Here is a 20,408-nt window from a genome sequence, read left to right on the forward strand (position 1 = left end):
TATATGTATCTCTCACTGGAAGCATATACCACTGAAAATCACTTTAGTATTAAGGCTTATTAAGGTGTCACCACAGAAGAGTCTGTTCTTTTGTGTTTGTCATAACTATCCTGCCTTACCTTTGCACTGGCAGCCCAAACTGATTGTAGCACCTTGCTAACCAACCTACTCTTTTGCCATGTCCCTCTAAAGCAGATTGTAAGGATATCATTTTAAAAACAAAAGCCTCCTTGGTAATAAATATTTTCATGCTGTCACATTGATTTTCTGATATACATTCAAAGATAGGTCTATTTCTAACAGCATGAGGAGTGTGTTTGTTTTCCTGCTTGATGACTGACTAGTGCTGTAGTTGATATATGCTCCCGACTGTATAAGCAGTACAAAGGCAAGACAAAGATTCCATTTCTGTGCCAAGAAACCTGGGACTAAAGCTCCTAACCTTTCTCCTCTGATTATTGTAACTTCATGCCAGTGAAATCTGTGAGTCTGAACAAAAAAACTCTAAAAAAACTTCCTCTTATTTCTGTAAGAGGAACTATTAAATTTGCAGTGGTCTCTCTTCAGAGTGATTACTAGATTAAAGATCTGCTGTAAGTGAGCCCACAGTCATTGAGCAGAGCATTTTCCAGCCATGACCTGAGAAAGACAATGCTTTCCCTGTTAGTAGCTTGGCTTTGCTACCTCCCCTGGGGAGCTACTAACACAGTTTACAGGAAACGAACTTACAAAACATTAGTAAGGATTTGTTTCCTAGGATGGGTAGCCATACAGAATGTCATTCATTGAAGATACATGCCTCAAAAAGTGTGAAAAAATCACTCTGGAATACAAGGCAAGCAAACTGAGGGTTTAGGCATTTTTATGTTTGGCTGTGACTACAGGAACAAATGCGTGAGGATTCTTCTTCAGCAGCAGTAAAGCAAGCATTTTCTTTTATATCTTCCATCTAGTTTAAGGCAGATCATCTTAAGTTCCCTGTGTAGTCAGTGAGTAGAAGGGAATTCTTCCAGATATCTTCAGATTTTTCTCACTGAGTGAGAAATGAGTGAGCCATTCCGCCTCTCCTTCTGTATGCTGGTTATGCTGGGAAACCTCCTGAAATGGCCTATCTTTGTCCTTGCAAACTGAGAGCAAGCAGGCTGTGAATGTGAGTATCTCTCACTTCAGTGCTTAAAATGAGGTGCAGCCAGGTCCAGATCTAATTCCGGAACTACTGGGACATCAATATAGAGAGAACAGGATTATAAGAACGAGATTAGACTTGGGAAAGTATGCTAAACTTTAAGAATACTTGTTTAAGAAATGACATGTATTAGATTTGATAATATTTTTAGCTGCCTTTATCTAACTGCTGGGACATTCATAACCATTTGGTCTTAGTAGGCATTCTGTATTTTTAACCCCTAGAGAGTGGATAAGTCTTTGTCCATCTTGAGAATTTTAGAAGATCATTGTATGTCTGAAATGGCACATTTCTTTGCAGATCTAATATCCAGTTCTGTAGTATCCCTGAAAGTAGAACTCTCATCAAAGTTTATAGTAGTTATACAAAAAGGTCCAAAGAGAGTGTATCTTATTCACCTATTAAAAATGTTTCAGATAAGAGCTTCGCAGTCCCAAATATAAATGCAATACTGACAACCCAATCCCTAGAGGCAAATAATGTAAGATTGGTGTGTGTCTGTCTGTGCACACAAACACACACACATTTAAATACACATAATGTTGAATAAAAAAATTTAAATTAGAATTGAAAGCCTTTTCATCTACCAACATTAGACATTTGCCAAGTTTGTCTTTCATCCTGCAAAGGTTAATGACCTTGATAATGCTCAAGCAGGTCTATGAATCTGCACTATTTTTCAGTAAATACATTCAGTTCCATCAATTTGTTACAACCCATGTTTTTAGTTTTAGCAGATAAGTAGAGAGGCAGCTGCGTTTGTTTCACTGGTGTGGAATATTAAGGGATTTTTTTTTGTTTGCTTGTTTTTTAATAATTTATTTTGTAAGCTGTGAAATACAGGAAAAATCTTGAAAGCAGAAGAGAAAACTCTTTTCTCCAAAACTTCCAATTTAACTCTTGAATGCAATTCAAAATACTTATTAACTGCTGCCTTCTCAGATAAAGTTTTGGCTTAGTAATAACTGAGTAACTACTTTATATTATTTCTGGTTAGTTTTAATTAAACTCCTATTTTACATTGTTCAATTTTCTGTAAAAATAAATAAGCAATCTACCACAGAGGAGATTGTTGCCATACACTGGGTAGCCAGTCAGATTGTCCTCAAGTACTTCAGAAAAGCATAGGTATTTTATCTGTCTGGTTATCCTACAAGCCTCTCCAAAACTTTCAAAATACAATGTCTTCACAATATTTGGCTTTATTCAGCTCAGTTGTAGTTCGAAGCAGGTTCTTCAGTTCCAAAGCATTTGTTCCACTGTAATAGAAGTCATAGGTTTTTCAGCATACGTATAATTTTAAGAAAATTTGACTGAATCATGGAAATTATGGGCCCAGCTTCCACTTACCATTAAAAAGGATTTATGTCTCCTCCTTTGGGTAAAAGTTGTACCTTTTCTTTGTGCTAGGCGTAGCTCTGTAGAACCATAAGCTTCTCCAGTAATTTCCTTTGAATTTTTTTCTTTTTTTCTATGCTTGATGAAGGGGAAGTATTCATAGTGCCACTGATAGAGCACTGATTAATCGCTATGATTTTTTTCAACTTAATTCAAGTTGGCCATAAGCTGTATGGTATCCTCAAGCACATTTGTGATATTGTAACCTCATTATTATAACAAATTCTCACTAGGCAACATAAAAAAATTGTGATGAAATACAAAGAGAACTTCTGTAGGTCTTCAAATTGCATCCCAACCATTGTGGAAGGTAGGTATGATTTCTGCTGCGCAATGGGAAAACTGAGGCACTGGCTGTGTGTGCTTACTCATATATGTTTGAAACAGGAATGGAAGGGATAGAAAAGGGGAGCTGATATACATCCAGGATAAAGCTGGGCTATGTTTTTAAGCCTGTTTACTTTGTGAAATTGCTGTGGGGTGAAAAAGGGAGGAAAAAATGAGGATAAACAGTATGCCTGTTAAGTAGGATAACACTTAACCTCCTTTGCTTTTTGCTCTTCTTTCTTATAAACTGTGAAACTTAAATATTAAGATAAAAGACTATTCACATTCCAGCTTACATGAAATAAGATTGATTTTCTTTTAAATGCTAGATGTGGGGGAACTAAAATTAAGTATTTGCCCCTTTGGTTAGCTGAAAAACATTTCCAAAAGCAGCTCCCGTTATATATCATGTTCCTGTTAGCAACAGGAATCTGTGAGAACATTCAAGTTAAGGTTTCATTATCTATATTCACCTTTGTCTGTTTGCACCAAAGTGAAAAATGCAAGGAATTTTCTGGCTTGCACACAGGACTCAGCTCAAATAAGTTTAATGAGATAATGCATTTGGTTTTGCACACAGATTCATACCTGCTGACACACACAGTTGAAAATGTAGGAGGCAAGAAAAAGAGCACAGTGCTGATATAACAATTGCTGTCCCAAAATAGGGAAAACAATACTTGAAAAGAAGCCAAAAATACCTAGAAAAATTCTAAACCTTAAAAAAAAGCTTTATTTCACTTGCTGAGAAGAGCGAAGTGCTCTCCATTGTCTAATGTGGATTTTATGCTCTCTTGTTACCTTCAACGTAAGGTAAAGAAACATTTATGGACATTATTCCTCTTTCACCAGAACCAGCATTCTACTTTGGAAATGATGAATACTATGTTGATGAGAGTGCTGGCTATATTGAGGTACGTGTCTGGAGGACTGGAACTGATCTTTCTAAAGCTGCCTCTGTTACTGTGAGGTCTCGCAAATCTGAACCAATAACTGCAGAGGGTAAGTCATCGTTTTGCTCTAGTTTCATAATACATCTCAACAACAAATGCTAGTACATCTGGTCTTGATATAGATTCAGCTACATAAGATGAAATTTATATGTCTGTTGCTCTTAGCAGATCTTTCTTCTTAGAACAAATTAAGTAGTTACAGAATTTCTCTCAAAAAAACAGGAGTAGGAGCAACTGTGAAGTACAGCACTAAGAGAAATGCCTTCAAATCCTCACATAAAACACTACCCCACAAAGGCAGTTGATTACTGCTTCAACAGCATGCTCTGGGCACAGAGTTATAATCACTGGCAGCATGCAGAGTTTGCTCCTCTCATTTTTACTGTAGGCAATGAGAAATTATTATCTAGTATCCTGTTCAGCAAGAGGATTGCTACAGCTGTGTGGTTCAGTGATGCTTTGACAGAACCTTTGTCTGCAGAATCAAGTGTTAGTGTACTCTGTTTTTTTGTTTTCACAAACCACAATGTTTAAAACTAAGACATTCATATAGAGACAGCATAAAAATTATCTTCCTTAGATGCTTATCCTGACTGTAACTGGACAGTAGAGTTTATCTTCTCAACTAATTATCAGTGAGGCAAAATTGTGTAAAACTTTACTGTTACTTCAGGAATATCTAAACATCATATATATGTATCATACATAACATATATCATAAACATCATATTTCTCATGAAAAATAAAATTATGACGTCTGAAAAAAAAATATGATTACTTCATTTCTGAACTTGCTTTATATGATGTGATGTCTTTATCTCATCCTGAATATTTAAGTTATTTTATTGGGGGGGGGGGGGGGGAATATTTCTTTACAGTAAGAATCTTAATTCATTGTGCCAAGACCTCTAGACTCAAAACTGGGAATGGCACAGCTCTTGGGCTCTCTAGTCTGTTGGTCACAGCCTGAAAGGTCTGACATGGCTGGCTGCTTGTAAAGCCATGAACTTGGTTCTTGGTCTTACACAGTGCAGCAATGGATTTGCTGCACTGAGCTGCCAGTCCTGGGATCCTGCCTTAGAGGCTTAGTTCTGGGGTAGAGCCGCAGGAACTCTAGGCAAGTGCCCATCTGATGATGGCCTTTAATCTTGCCAAATTTTGTCAAATTCACAGAATTCCAAACCTTATTTCAATTTCAATGAAACTGTTTCCCCCAAAGCTTTGTTTCAACAGCTCTGCTGCTTATTCTCCCAAAAAAATGAACATTAAAACTCAGTTCTTCACTAAAGTCCTAGATAGCTTTAATGCTTTGGTTCCGAGATAGAGCGTCATATTTTAGTCAGTATCTTGTTTTGTTTGCCGCCTTCTCGTTGGCTTGTTATGGACTGGCTTGCTTTGCTTAAAACAAAACAAAACAAAACATAAAAGCAAACCAAACCCAAATCAGTCTGTCTTTATCATTAAGGTGCCAGACCTCACCTGACATGGTCTGAGCAGAATTTGGTTATTTTGGTTTCCATTCATTCTGTTTTACACAACTCCTCTGAACAGCAGTTCTTCCTTACAGCCAGCTCACCAGCCTTTTCTCCTTCCCTTTTTACATTAGTCTCAAAACTTCCATCTTTGTTACAAAATAATATGAAATTTCTTTCCAAAAGACTTTGCTTCATCTCCAGAGTCTCTCTCAAAGCTTTTTGCTTACTTTCATTTCTCACTTAAAACAAACTTTATTAGTTTTAGTGGAATAACTGTTGGTTTACAACAGAACAGAATCAGACCCATTTTGTGACTTGAATCACTAAACAAAAAGTAGCTTAATATTGACTTGGTTTATTGTATAATCCAACTTAGATGGTCAAAAGATATTTTTGCTTTACATGATTGCCAGAATTTGGCAAATTTTAAAATTATATTTAAAGAAAAAATAGATTTACCTACAATTAACTGCCTAATGACAGATATTTTTATTTTTCATTACATGTAATACTACTTATTAATTTTATAATTTTTATCTCTTTTCCATTGGTAGCTGGAGTAGATTATGTAGGCATCAGTCGTAATTTGGATTTTTCCCCTGGAGTAAATATGCAGACATTTCGTGTGGTAATTCTGGATGACCTTGGACAGCCAGTGTTAGAAGGAACCGAGAAGTTTGAGCTTGTGCTAAGGATGCCCATGAATGCTGCCCTTGGAGAACCCAGCAAGGCCACCATCTTCATTAATGACTCAGTGTCTGACTGTGAGTAATAATTTTTTTTTTACCTTTTCACATTTATGCAGGAGATGGATGACTGCAATACACAAATAGCACTTGTCCTTTTGAATCACACCAAAGCCAGTGAATCTACATGTTTCAGTTACAGACGACGTGTTAAGTCATTTGCTGTCTAGCTGCTTATGTTATATATCTGGTGCAATGTAACATAACTAAATTTGAAATAGTGGAGGGAAGATAGGATAACTTTTGCAATTATACTTTACACATGCTTTTTATGTTTTTCTGCCCAGTGCCTAAGATGCAGTTTAAAGAATCTGTATATGTAGGCAATGAAAATGATGGACAGATTTCTGCCATGATATATAGGAGTGGGGATATCCAATACACATCCACTGTGAGATGCTATACAAGGCAAGGTTCAGCCCAGGTAATGATGGACTTTGAAGAACGTCCTAATACTGACAGTTCCATCATCACATTCCTTCCTGGTAAGCTCTTATTTTAGAAGCCTTTAGTCTACCATGTTTTGTTTTGCTTTGCTTTGCTTTGCTTTGCTTTGCTTTGCTTTGCTTTGCTTTCTTTGTTTGTTTGTTTGCTTTGTTTTAATAGTGTCTTCTCATAAAGTAGTGCCAAAAAGACCTCTCTGGAAAACCAAGCTTTTTTCCATACACAGTGGGCAGAGTGCACAGAAATGATATTGTCTCTTTTTGCTTCACTTCTGACCTGGAGGGATAATCAGTAGGAACCAAAAGGACATATCTTCGTATAGGTTCAGCCTGAGTACCAGGATCTTTTTGATAGCAAAAGCAGGTTCAGCATAACACAATAACAGGAGCACAGACCTGCTGTGAGAAAGAAAACTTCAGAAGCGCTGCTCTTTGTTAAGCAGATTTCTGGTAAATACATTTGACTTGCACTGAAATGAGTAATAGATCTTTTAATAGGCATATAGCTCTCTAATTTCTGTTTGAATTTTTTTTTCCCACCGAGGCTTTCCTAAGGCAGTTCACGAATATCAGGTACTTAATATCTCACATCAGAGATGAAATACAAATAAATCAGATGTTACTACTTTGAAATAATATTGCCTGATTCCTTCTATTTGTGCAGAAGACAGTTTAGTCTTTTAGTCTTCTAACTTTGCACACACATAATATTTTTTACAAGCCTTAAGCAAGTTCTGTTATCAGCGTGAAATCATTGGTATGCCCTTATCACAGAAATGACGACCTTCATATTTCTGTAGACATGTATCATGTTTTTATTGTAAAGTGAGTTGTTCAGTCTATCTATATTTAGATCTGGCCTTAGCTTCTAGTGCTGTCATGTACTCTATACCTTTGCCATTGCTTCTGTGCAACCAGGAAAGAGATTCCAACTTGTTAGGATTAATGGATCTGGGCCCCTTAGGAAGCGACTTTCCTCTTTTTTTTGAGTGTTGCTCTACCATTTCTCCACGAAGACAAGTAGCAAAGAGGTCTGCTAGGATCATATCTTGTTTCCATATGCTTCTTAGGCATGTTTAATATGCGGCAGTTTCTGTACAGTTTTCACATTTCCCATGTAACAATGAGCAGGATGAATATTTTGAATTTTTTTTTCTCCTCCTAATGGATAATTTATTTTCTATAGGGGGAAAAAATGAGCTCAGAAAATGAACACAGTCAGCATCCTGGTCTGGTTCTTCATCTTGAAGAGCCTTGATCATATTTCATGTATAATGATGAAAAAATACTGTAAATTGACCTCATCTCTCTCATATCCTGTGCTGTTCATTTTGACAGGGATGTAGCAGTCACTCTAGTGATGATGAGCCCACTAAGTCTGACACTCAGCACACCACTCATAACTCTTGCTGCTCTTGTAGAAGGCCTAAGACAAGGCCTTTTTCCCACAGTCTCTGAACATCTAGTAAGTCTAGACACATTGATTTGTGAGTGTTCAAATCGAACAGTTTGCACCTCCAAAGCATTTTTAAGGCAATATTCATTGTCACTTGGAATCAGTGGGAGTTTAAAAGACATTACAATCAAATGGAATAATATAAGTGAAGGTCCACACAGGTGGAGAGTGTCCAACCAAAAGAGAGTTGAAATAAAAAAATCTAGGACAAAATTACCATTAATATTACTGAAAGTTTCTATTACTCTGCTTCCTTGTGCAAGTATTTATTTTTTAAATGCACACTATGGGAGAGGTGACTGAGAAGGAGTATTTTATTCTAAGATAATGCAAAAGGAACAATACATGTGAAGTTGATATACCGAATAGAAACTTGTCTTAGAGAAGTTCCAAAATGGGGGATTCCACTTTAATGAGTTTCCATAGAAAGGTAATGATTACTACTTCTGCTTTCACTATTGTCATTACTCGTTAACTTATATGGTGTCAAGGTGGATGCCTTGGCCAGCAGAAGCAGCCTGTGGTTCCTTGAGCTTGGAGAAAAGTGCTGTAATAGAGCAAAGAACACCTAAGTTCCGCATGATATTACCTTCAGAATGATTGCAGGTGAAACTGAGAAGCCTTGCACACTGGTGCTTATGGATGATACTTTCCATGAAGAAGAGGAAGAACTACGTCTGGTTCTTGGCACTCCAAGAAGTGATTCTTCCTTTGGTGCCTCTATTGGTGAACAAAATGAGACGCTGATAAAGATTCGGGATGATGCAGACAGTAAGAAATAATTTTGTTGTTACTGGCTTTTGGAAGCCCATTTGTGTGCTCTAAAAACATTTTTCTTCTAATTACAGAGGCTATTATTAAATTTGGTGAGACCAAATTTAGTGTGAGTGAACCAAAGGACACAAGGCAAGTAGCAGTTTTAAAAATCCCAGTGCTTCGTCTGGGAGACACTTCCAAGGTTTCTGTTGTGAGAGTTCATACAAAGGATGGATCTGCTACTTCTGGAGAAGACTATCACCCTGTATCAGAAGGTAGGATCATTCAGATGATTATCACATCCTACTATTTGTTTTTATTCATGACTGTAACATGTTTGAAAAATGAAATAACTTTATGAATAGAATACTTTGCAACCACATCCATTAATACGTTTTGCTATTCAAATTCGGTATGGACATGCTCCCATGTGGTATGCCACAGCCAAATTGCTCTTGGAATACTAGATATCAGTGAAGATATTTACAAAAGAATTGTGACTCCTTTGAAAACATCTGTAACTGAAGTAACTGTGGAAGAAATCTGTGAGTGCCACCTTAGTAACGTTTGCAAAGTGTAATACCATTACTCTGCAGAAGCATCTACTCATAGGATATGGTTGTGTAGTTGTTTCTCAAGCAATTCATTAAGCTAATGGCTTTTGCTCTATGTAGGAACTAATGTCTATTTCTGTTTATTTTTCTACTTTCATAATAATTAAGCTTTCTTTCTATATCTCTGCAATTCACTGCCCACTGCTCCTCACTGGTAATGAATGAGGAGAGAAGTTGTGCAATAGAATGAGAAATTTCTTAGCTGATAAAGTTCTTTCCATTAATAGCCCACCTACATGGTTTAGTGAATGAATAATAGAGTTTGTAGCACTACGAACTTTTTTTCGTCTAAAGTTTGTGATAATACGTGATACTAATCTGTATTTTTACATGATACTAATCTAATTTTAAGATTAATCATTCATTGCTGGAGTGTTTTCACAGTTTTGGATAAACTATTTTGGTGTCCAGTCCAACAGAAAGATAGGACTTATTTTTGAACATCCAGCAACAACATTGGGCTATCTCCAAATTCCATAGAAAAGACATTTCCCACTAGTGATATTTGAAGAGAAAAATTGTTAGCAATAAGAGAATTATCAACCCAGAGCTTGCTAATTCCAGTCACTTTGCCTCCTGCATTTTGGAGTTTTGCTCTTTCCTCCTGAAAACCACAGGAATTTTTAGTGTCAGCTAATAGTTATCCTATACACATTACCTATACGCATTGCCTTGCTTACCCTCTCCCTGCTGTGCACTGACAGAACATGGGAGCAGAGTTTTTCAAGGGGAACATGCTGCTGCAGAACAAGAGGCTCTGGACCTCTGCCCAGAAGCCTTTGAGAAAGGTCTGTGATCTGCAGGGTTTCCCCACAGGTTTCAGAACATCTGTGGGTTTAGGGAGCCTGCCTATTCAGCCATGGTTACAAACCCCACATCCTTAACTGGGTTATCTGAAGGAAGTGTGACAAACTGAAATTCAGTAAAATTCTTAGCTCTCACACAGCATGTTTATTATCACAAAGAATATTTTCATGGCTTAACACTTAAGGTTGGAAGGATCATTAGACCACTTAATCAGACTCACTGTGGATTGCAAGATTCTCCCAGTTTCCCCCAGTTACTTCTGTATTGAGCCCAATAACTTTTGGTTAGAGAAAGTATATACTTCAGAAAGGGCATCCGGTCTTGGTTTGAAGGGACTGGACGGGACGAGTGTTTCTAGCATTTTGCTTCACTGATCAGTCCCTATCACTTATCTGTGCCTTATTTCCCATATATACTTCAGCTCCCATCCACTACTGCTTATTGTGCCTGTCTCTTTAGAGTGCAGAGCTTTTTAGCACCTGGTATTTTTTGTTTATGATAGTGTCTCAATATACTAATCAGAACATCGCTTTCTGGAATGTTCTGTTTTTTTCTTCTAGTCCTTAGTTTCTGTTGGTCACTTCTGTGCCATCTTCAGTTAATTTGACATCCTTTAAAAAATAAAGGTAATAGAAATGCACCTACTATTTTAGTATCAGTCTCACCCGTCCCATACACAAATGTTAAATAGTTTCTGTACTACTTCTTCTTTTAGTAGTTAATAGATCCAAGAATCACAGTACTCTTCTAATTCTGTCAGTGTGGTGGGTTGGCCTTGGCTGGATGCCAGGTGCCCACTAAGCCGCTCTATCACTCCCCTCCTCAGCTGGACAGGGAGAGAAAATATAACAAAAGGCTCATGGGTCGAGATAAGGACAGGGAGAGATCATTCAGCATTTTACCATCACAGGCAAAACAGACTCGACTTGGGGAAATTAATTTAATTTATTACCAGTCAAAATCAGAGTAGGATAATGAGAAACAAAACCAGATCTTAAAGCACCTTCCCCCCACCCGTCCCTTCTTCCCGGGCTCAACTTCACTCCTAAATTCTCTACCTCCACCCCCCCGAGCGACACAGGAAGACGGGGAATGGGGGTTGCGGCCAGTTCATCACACGTTGTCTCTGCTGCTCCTTCCTCCTCACACTCTTCCCCTACTCCAGCATGGGGTCCCTCCCATCGGAGACAGTTCTTCACAAACTTCTCCAGTGTGGGTCCTTCCCAAGGGCTGCGGTTCTTCACGAACTGCTCCAGCATGGGACCTTTCCACAGGGTGCAGTCCTTCAGTCCTGAAGGCGTGGGTCCCCAACAGGGTCAGAAGTCCTGCCAGCAAACCTGCTCCAGCACAGGCTCCTCTCTCCACGGGGTCACAGATCCTGCCAGGAGCCTGCTCCAGCGCGGGCTTCCCATGGGGTCACAGCCTTCTTCAGGCATCCACCTGCTCCGGCGTGGGGTCTTCCACGGGCTGCAGGCGGACAGCCTGCCTCACCATGGGCTTCACCATGAACTGCAGGGGAATCTCCGCTCTGGCGCCTGGAGCACCTCCTCCCCCTCCTTCTTCACTGACCTTAGTGTCTGCATAGTTGTTTCTCTGACATTTTCTCATTTCTCTCTTCTGGCTGCTGTTGGCGCAGCAGTTTGTTTCCCCTTCTTAATTATGCTATCACAGAGACGCTACTACCATTGCTGATGGGCTTGGCCTTGGCCAGCAACGGGTCCATCTTGGAGCCGGCTGGCATTGGCTCTGTCGGCCATGGGGCAAGCTTCTGGCATCTTCTCACAGAAGCCTCTTCTGCAGCCTCCCCATTTTGCCATGCAAACCCAATACAGTCAACTAAGATTGAACTTTTTATCCGCCATGACCTCCGATGTTTTTTCAGAGACAATGCTTTTCAAAATAGGGTACTGTTTTGTGTAACTCTAGCTTTGTGCCTTATTTTTGGTATGTACCATTGTATTAAAATGCATTTTGTTTGAGTAAGACCTGACAATACTTTTTATTTAGAATTCTTCAGTGTTTTGGTCATTCACATATCTTACCAATATTTATGTAATAATTAGTCCCAGATCATTTTCAAATATTAAGTTCTGTTAGACTAAATCTTGGTCTTTGCAAATCTCTTTTGATTATGATAGTGCCTCATTTTCAGTCATTTCCACGTGTGTCCACTGCTATTCATTATTATTATCTTTAGCGTCAAATAGGTTAAACTAAATATATGAATATCTGTAATTTGAAAAGTGACTATTAACTGCCATCTCTCATGGCTGGGCCTAGAATTACAGCTTCTCATGAACAACAGATTTATTTTTAAGTGTCTCATGTTTTTAGAAATTGAGTTTAAGGAGGGTGAAACACAGCACTTTGTGGAGATTGAAGTTCTCTTTGATGGAGTAAGGGAGATGAGAGAAGCCTTCACTGTTCACCTGAAGCCTGATGAGAACATGGTCGCAGAAATACAGGTAACAAACTCATGCAAAGTCCTCAACAGCAAAATCTGGTAAACAGATCTTCTTGCTTTCTGGCTCATAGCTTTACTCTTCTTTTAAGGTTTATACACGCCATCTTGGCTTGTATCTTAAAAGGCAAAGAGGATCATCCCGGCTGACACAGTAGCACCTACCCAAAACAGTTTGTTGCCAAGACAGTAATGTTCATGGGGTCATAGAGACAATGAAAGACTGAAGTCTTCAAGATATCATTCCAGACACATTCTCCTCATGGAATCAGTCCTAAAAACTGATGTCCTCTTGGAAACACTCTCTGGCAATACAATATAACCTCTATGCTGTAAAAAGATCAGGTGAAATATAACTTCTGCTGTCAAAAACGTGTTAATATTATTCTTGTTGTGTGAAATGAAATAGCCACACATTCTTGTTATTTAGCCTTATATCATACATACTTATAGTTTAAATAGTATATTCCTCTGATTCTGCATGAAATGTTCTTCAAGCTCTTTGGCCACTTCATCAGTATCACACCATATATAGTCTGACTCCAGGTGGCCAGACAGCAGAGACACAGCCCTTGCTGATGACAAACACCCCATTTCCACAAGGCGTTAAAGCGTACAGTGCACATTAGGGTTCTACCAGAATACTGAAGTGATTGAAGAAAGCTGGGACACAAGGTTAAAGGGTCTGGTATCTTCAGTGTTCTGAAAAGAAAAAATTTGTTTTAGCTCTTGCTTTTGTAGTCTGCAATATACTTTCCAGTGCCTCAACCCTTTCTCAACAGTTCATCCAGCTGAGGTTTTAGAACTTATTTTGGGACAATGTTTCAAAGGCTAGACATATTCTGATCAAGGTCCAGCTTGTATCACCTTGTTTATTTAAATGTTCACAGAGAACTGTTTCTGCCTTTTCATTGTCAGACAGCCAAGGCCATTGTTTACATTGAAGAAATGAACAGCATGGCAGATGTCACCTTTCCCTCTGTCCCTCAAGTTGCATCCCTTTTGATATATGATGATACTTCTAGAGCCAAAGACAGAACCAGTCCCATAGCTGGCTATCCTGTCATCTGTATCACAGTGAGTATCTCTGTGGAAAGATGGAACAAAATCAGTATATGGATTTTAGCCACTCAGTTTTAATCCATATTGTTGTGAGTCACACATGAGTTCAAGCTAGAACTGTCCTAAGAGCTAATCTAATTTGTCTGTATAATGAATCAATTTTCAAGAGGACAAAAAGCGTAGAAAGATGTTTCACTTGTTCATCACTAAGAACAGTTTGATACTCACACTATGTCTATGATTGCCTGACCTTACTATTTCCTGCATTATCTTGCCTTAATTTGCAGAGTTAAAATCACTGGAGGTAACAGATGAGCCATTGTTTTCAATGAGTGCCACAGACTGAAAAATGAGTACTGTTTGTTGAAGTACTACAGGCTTCTTTCATTGTAATTTTGCAACTGAAAGGTTTGCATGAATATTCACATGCATTGAGGAAGGTTTTGGTCCATCTGCATCTTCAGTTTGTTTCTCATGCCATTTCTTATGCACAGGAATGGATCATATATTGAATGGTTCTCCTAAATAAAAGAAAAAAAAAACCAAAAGAAATCTTGAAATACAAAGTATATTTGCAGTATTAGATCAAAGGGTGAAATTCAAGTTAAAGTAGCATGTGGGAACGTAGTTTGTGCCTTCATAACTATGTTAGGTTTTCACCCATAAACCATAATTTAAACTAATATTTTTATTTCAATAAGCATAATTAGACCTGCCTTTTAATCTACCATAACAGTGCTAAAAGTGTCACTATCAAAATAAGGTGGTTCCTTAAGAGATTTACTGAGGTTGTCAGTTCCATGTTGTTGTGTTTTGTGACTCCTGATAAATTAAAATTCCTTTGCCATGAAGCAAATACATTGTTAACACATCTGCCTTGTTCTGCAGGCTTGTAATCCTAAATATGAAGACTTTGACAAGACTGGTTCTATATGTGCCAGTGAGAACATCAATAATACTCTGACACAATACCGGTGGCTTGTAAGTGCACCCACTGGTCCTGATGGTGTGACTAGCCCCATGAAGGAGGTTGACTTTGATACCTTCTTCACTTCCTCCAAGATGATTACGCTCGACTCCATTTACTTTCAAGCCGGTTCTCGTGTCCAGTGTGCAGCTCGTGCTGTGAATTCAGATGGCAATGAGGGTCTTGAGCTTATGAGCCCTATTGTAACTATAAGCACATCAGCAGGTAAGACATCATCACCTATTGCAAAACCCCCAGACCTCTTTTGGATCCCAAATTCCATCCTAACAAAATCTGATTACATGATCAGGTGTTTTAACATTACAGGCTCAGCTTTTCTTCTGTTGTTCATAGAGGTGGTGCAAAAACTCTCTTCTTAACACAGCAGAGAACTGTATAAAGAAAATGGTTTTCATCTTTGCTAGTTCTCCACATCTTTAAATACTTATCCACATAGCAAATTTGTATGTTCAGGAGATCAGTATATAATGTGCATTAGAATTAGTGAAACCTGGTTTCTGTTGGCTTTTGAATTCATAGAATCATAGAATAGTTTGGATTGGAAGGGACCTTTAAAGGTCATCTAGCCCAACGGCCCTGCCATGGGCAGGGACATCTTCAACTAGATCAGGTTGCTCAGAGCCCCATCCAACATGACCTTGAATGTTTCCAGGGATGGGGTATCTACCACCTCTCTGGGCAACCTGTGCCAGTGTTTCACCACCCTCATTGTAAAAAATTTCTTCCTTATATCTAGTCTAAATCTACCCTCTTTTAGTTTAAAACGATTCCCCCTTGTGCTGTCGCAACAAACCCTACTAAAATGTTTGCCGCCATCTTTCTTATAAGCCCCCTTTAAGTACTGAAAGGCCGCAATAAGGTCTCCCCGGAGCCTTCTCTTCTCCAGGCTGAACAACCCCAACTCTCTCAGCCTTTCTTCATAGGAGAGGCATTCCATCCCCCTGATCAACTGTAGTAATGTTGCAGTACAATCTCAGCTCCTATTAGACATTGGAGAACTCACATGGGAGTGCTATTATGAATGCCTACCCAGAAGAAAAGCTTCATTTGGCATTCAGGCCTCACTGGACACCTGACAATCAGTGTCTTCCTTGACTAAGGACAAGGGCAACTGGTGTCCAATAACAGTGCATAGACAAAATGTTTTCGTGGTTGAGGTATTCATAATATTCATCCTTCTTCTTTCTCCGGTACTCTCTTTGTCTCTCTCTGATTCTCTGATACGTAATCAATACTGAACTGATGCTGCATTCTCTCAGCCAGCAGAGTTACTGTAGTCTACCTCCTTTGCCCAGCCAACTCTTTTCATGAAACTCGTACTGAATAACATTATGAAGCAGAGGTGAAGAACTGACATGCACATGAGTACAGTCTGATAGCATATGCTATTTTGTTGCAGAAATCACAGATGCTTTTGTTTACTGTATAATATGGAGAATAAGTAATTATCAGCAATCAAGGTAAATTACAAAACATTGTATTTTATTACCCTTCTGCAGCCATTTTGCATTCTTTTGTCATCTCTGCTGCTTTTGTTGCTACATTAACTCTTTTGGGTTTTGTGAGATCTTACGGTAGATAATAGATTACATGATTGTTTATTTGCAATATCATTTTCATTTCCTTGGCCTTTCCAACTAAATATTTTAGTTAAAACATTTTATTTTCTACTAAGTTAGGGCTTTAAGGAGCTTAATGAATGAAATTTCCATTTACCCCTGTTCTTTATTCCGCATTTTGACTGTAGGCTCAAGTCACCTTTGTTTGCACTATCAGGAATCCTACACCCTAAAGAGGACTCTGTCTAAGGGTATTATCTACAAGGTGCAGTGTAGTGCTTGTTAAAGGCAGACAACCTTGTGCTGGGTGAGCTAGTTTTGTTACAGACTGGCTATGTTAGTGTTATAATGCATTATTTGGATTACACTTCACAGATTAGCAGGGCTAATTAGCTCAGGCTCAGGACTGAATTGTCATGCATATACTACTTCCAGTACCTGAGCTAACTTGTGATGTGGAAGTCAACAATACTGATGATCATGTACAACATAAAGGGAATTGTTAGATGCCATTTTGGAAGAAGTGCAGTGATCAAAGCAACTTGCCAAAATCCTGAATATTTTCAACTTTGAGGATGCTTGACTTCCAGTGCATAGAACCAAATTCTCAAAAGTGCAAAAAATTGTATTTAGCCTCTTTAGCACATCTTACTTGCATGTGAGAAAAACAAACAAACAAACAAACAAAAAAACCAAAAAGCTATTGTGTGCAGAAGAGAAGTTTTGTCTCCTCACGCCAGAAGTTTCCAACTTGAAGCCATTGAGCCAGATGAAGTCCACCAGAACCAATAAGTTCTCCAAGAGGAGAGCCCTGCCTCCTCTTTTCTTGTAATCCCTCAGAAATGGGCAAAGAGCAGAACATGGGCAAAGGGAACTCTTTTAATTTTCCACTTCTGCTGGTTTCTTTCTTAGAGTACCTTGTGATCCTTTGGCCATCACATGACAATGTGCTATGATTCTTGTGGCCAGAATGCAGACATTTCTGCATTGAACTATGCAACTGAAGTTGCATGTATCTCAGATCATATGATTACAAACCTAATCTTCTGGTCCTACAAACCGGGACTAATACTGGGACAGGTTGAACTAACCCTGGAAACGATTGCCAAAATAAGTTATAGATTCTCCTTTCTTGGAGAAATTAAAAATTCAACAGATCAAGGCCCTGAGCAATTTGATCTAACTTTGAAGCTGGCTCTACTTTGAGCACAGTATTTCTAGAGATCCTTTGACACAATTATTCTAACTACATTTTGGTCACTAATGGAAAAGGAGGCTCATAGAGTCCTATGAAGGCATATATAGGTCCACACCCCAGTCCAGTGCCAAAACCAACTGAACACTGATCAGGTATCTTCCGTAAAGCTATGTACGTGCTTAAGAGGGTGGGAGGAATTGAAGCGTATGCCTCTGAGAACCTCTGTAAGAAAGTATGGCACTTGACACTGACTTTGCAAGTACGGTTGACACATGCAACTGAAAATGTACAGGTGCAGTATCATCACCTGGTTTTGAAAATGTGGTCCAATTGATTGAGTAATGATTTCTATTTGAATCGTCCTCTGCATAAATTCCTGTTCAAACCTCTGGTAAATGCTACTCAAAGCATTTACCTGTCATTCCAGAAAATTCTCCTTGTTTTGGAAACTTGTACAGTGGAAAAAAGTGCATCTAAAATAGTGCAAGGGAAAGTATAGATTATTTCCTCTGGACATAAAGTGAAGTTGCTTTCTCTTTTTTCCATTAGGTCTTTGTCAGCCTCGTATGTCAGGAGTAGTTGGAGCAGAACCGTTCTCTGCCAAATTGCGTTATACTGGCCCAGAAGATCCTGATTATGCCAACCTCATCAAACTGACAGTCACAATGCCACACATTGATGGTATGATAAAATCAGCTGTGGAGTTGAGAGAACTCATACAACAATCTGTTATTTGAGCTATTTTATTGGTCATGCTATTTTAAATAGCCAAAATAATAATATAATCTTTTAACATGTGGGACCAGAGAAAAATGTGATGCATGTACAAGAGCAGTTTGCAACAAAGTGCATAAGATACTGTACTGATACAGAGTCTTTGATGTGAAGATTAAGTGTTTTCAGATTAATTGCATAGTTTACATAAGTTGGGCTAGACCTACACTTTGTAGAACTCCTTTGAAGCTCATAGAGATATACCAAAGAAGAATTTATTTATTAAAAATATATAAAGCCATTTAATTACTATGTGCTTCTGAAAAAACCACACAAAATCCTGATTGAAAAATATGTTGGAGATTTAGAAATATTTCATTTGGCATTTCATAGTATAAGGGCATAAATATTGTGGATAACATTCTCATACACACTTAGCATATCAACTTTCTTTGAATTCTAAAGTACATTAATTGCTGTAAGTACAAAATACAGAAGCACTGCATAACATGCTTAGTGTTTGACAAACTTAGGCTAAATTAAGCAGCTCTGACCACTGAAATTTAGTGATAATGCTATAAATTAATGTTTTATAGGCATGCTGCCTGTTATTTCTACAAGAGAGCTCTCCAACTTTGAGCTGACACTTAGCCCTGATGGAACTAGAGTTGGAAACCATAAATGCTCCAACCTGTTGGATTACACAGAAGTGAAGACCCACCATGGTTTCTTAACTGATGCTACCAAAAATCCAGATGTGATTGGAGAGACCATTCCCTATCAATACAGCCCAATAATTAGAGGCTTCAATACCTTACGGTTCTACCGCAATCTGAATCTGGAAGCCTGTTTATGGGAGTTTGTTAGCTATTATGACATGTCTGAGCTCCTCACAGATTGTGGAGGCACCATTGGGACAGATGGACAGGTACGAAACTGTAACTTGATTTTGTACTGTGTTCTTAAAATGAAAGATTTCCCTCATAATGCATCTATGCTAGTAGAAATAAGTGGGTTTAGATAGAATTAATTTAGTTGACAAGTATTCTTTTTTTTTCTTAACAAGAAAGAGACTTCCCCTAAGGCCATCTTATTTCTTAAAGCTATCAATATCCATTAAATACTGATAGGCTATATGTGAAATCCTTGTCTGATTGAAATTAAGGGAATAATTTAGTTTGAATGAAATTTGCTGTGATTTTCTCCCAATACAGTTTTGAAGTATTTTAGGACAAACCAATCCCACTTTTACTGTATATGAGCCACCTCAGTCTTTTCTTAGAATGAAAGCCTTCTAAAGGATTGCTTTTAGCACATTGATAGTACTGGGCTATTTAGTATTAGTCATGGTGTATCTTAAAAAAAGAGTTTAAAAAAATTGTCAAGAGCCTTCTTGCTGTTAACAATGGGCTGCAGTGTCCTACCAGCTGCTTGGCTCTGCTGGGTAACAAGACCCACCAGTGCAGACAGCACAGTGGTCTTGCATTACCCAGCAGAAAATTCCTTGGTCAGGAAGCAAAGAGGAGCTGCCAATATGGAATGGCTAAAGAACAGAGCTGTGAAAGTGGTTGGGGAGTTAAAACAAGGAGGTTGGAGAGATCTTCAGGTGTCCTTTGGAAGATTATTTCTAGAAATCTATAGTAATATGGAAGCAAAAGGGTGCAGGATTTCTTCTGGTGCAGTGGCAGTGAAGTTAATCCCTAGGTCTTCCTTCTATAATTACTACATAAGCCTGTCTGATCCCACTCAGGCTCTGGAGTGCAAAAGCTGTAGCTATGAAGATCAATCCTTTATGACACAAAAAAGTTTCTTTGGGGAATAATCCTACAGGCTGGAAGAAAGACTGGAAATGCAGTACCTCATTTCAGAGAAGTCCATCCAGAGCATGACAGCTGTTGGTAAAGCTAACTCACTTTCCTGGCTCACTAGCCTTCCATGTTGAGCCACTGTGAAAAGGATGAGGCCACTGTGTGAAACGGTCATAATTTTTCTGCTTTTTAACAGGTGTTCATTTTGCCAGGGACCCATCTGCTTATCAGACCTCAGTAGACTTATATGCACAAATTCTTACTTCATCAATCCCAAATGGTATGAGGCCTTAACAGATGAGAAAAGTGTGTTGCTGCCCAGAGAAACCTATGGGCATGTGCAACAACAAAGCTATTTTACTACTAAAAGCATAGGTACCAATGGACATATAGATACCTAATTTTATACTTACATGCCTAAAGTCCACCTTACTGTGTGGGTGTCTGCAGGTGATCA

At 38.5% G+C, this 20,408-nt stretch overlaps 1 protein-coding gene across 1 annotated transcript in view; it reads left to right on the forward strand.

Moving 5' to 3' along the window:
- Window positions 1–3,724: 3,724 nt before the first annotated feature.
- Window positions 3,725–20,408, forward strand: part of LOC104075193 (FRAS1-related extracellular matrix protein 2-like) — a gene marked incomplete at its 5' end in the record, with an annotated part of 38,957 nt that continues 22,273 nt past the window's right edge. The window contains 10 exons of the mRNA XM_009575617.1: window positions 3,725–3,913; window positions 5,894–6,103; window positions 6,373–6,570; window positions 8,591–8,755; window positions 8,833–9,015; window positions 12,496–12,626; window positions 13,541–13,699; window positions 14,573–14,876; window positions 17,979–18,110; window positions 18,740–19,071. Of these exons, the coding sequence (XP_009573912.1) occupies window positions 3,725–3,913; window positions 5,894–6,103; window positions 6,373–6,570; window positions 8,591–8,755; window positions 8,833–9,015; window positions 12,496–12,626; window positions 13,541–13,699; window positions 14,573–14,876; window positions 17,979–18,110; window positions 18,740–19,071 (2,003 nt within the window). The remainder of the gene's footprint in view (window positions 3,914–5,893; window positions 6,104–6,372; window positions 6,571–8,590; window positions 8,756–8,832; window positions 9,016–12,495; window positions 12,627–13,540; window positions 13,700–14,572; window positions 14,877–17,978; window positions 18,111–18,739; window positions 19,072–20,408) is intronic.

Source organism: Fulmarus glacialis, unplaced genomic scaffold (assembly GCF_000690835.1).
Source record: "Fulmarus glacialis isolate BGI_N327 unplaced genomic scaffold, ASM69083v1 scaffold10504, whole genome shotgun sequence".
Classification (NCBI taxonomy): Eukaryota; Metazoa; Chordata; class Aves; order Procellariiformes; family Procellariidae; genus Fulmarus; species Fulmarus glacialis.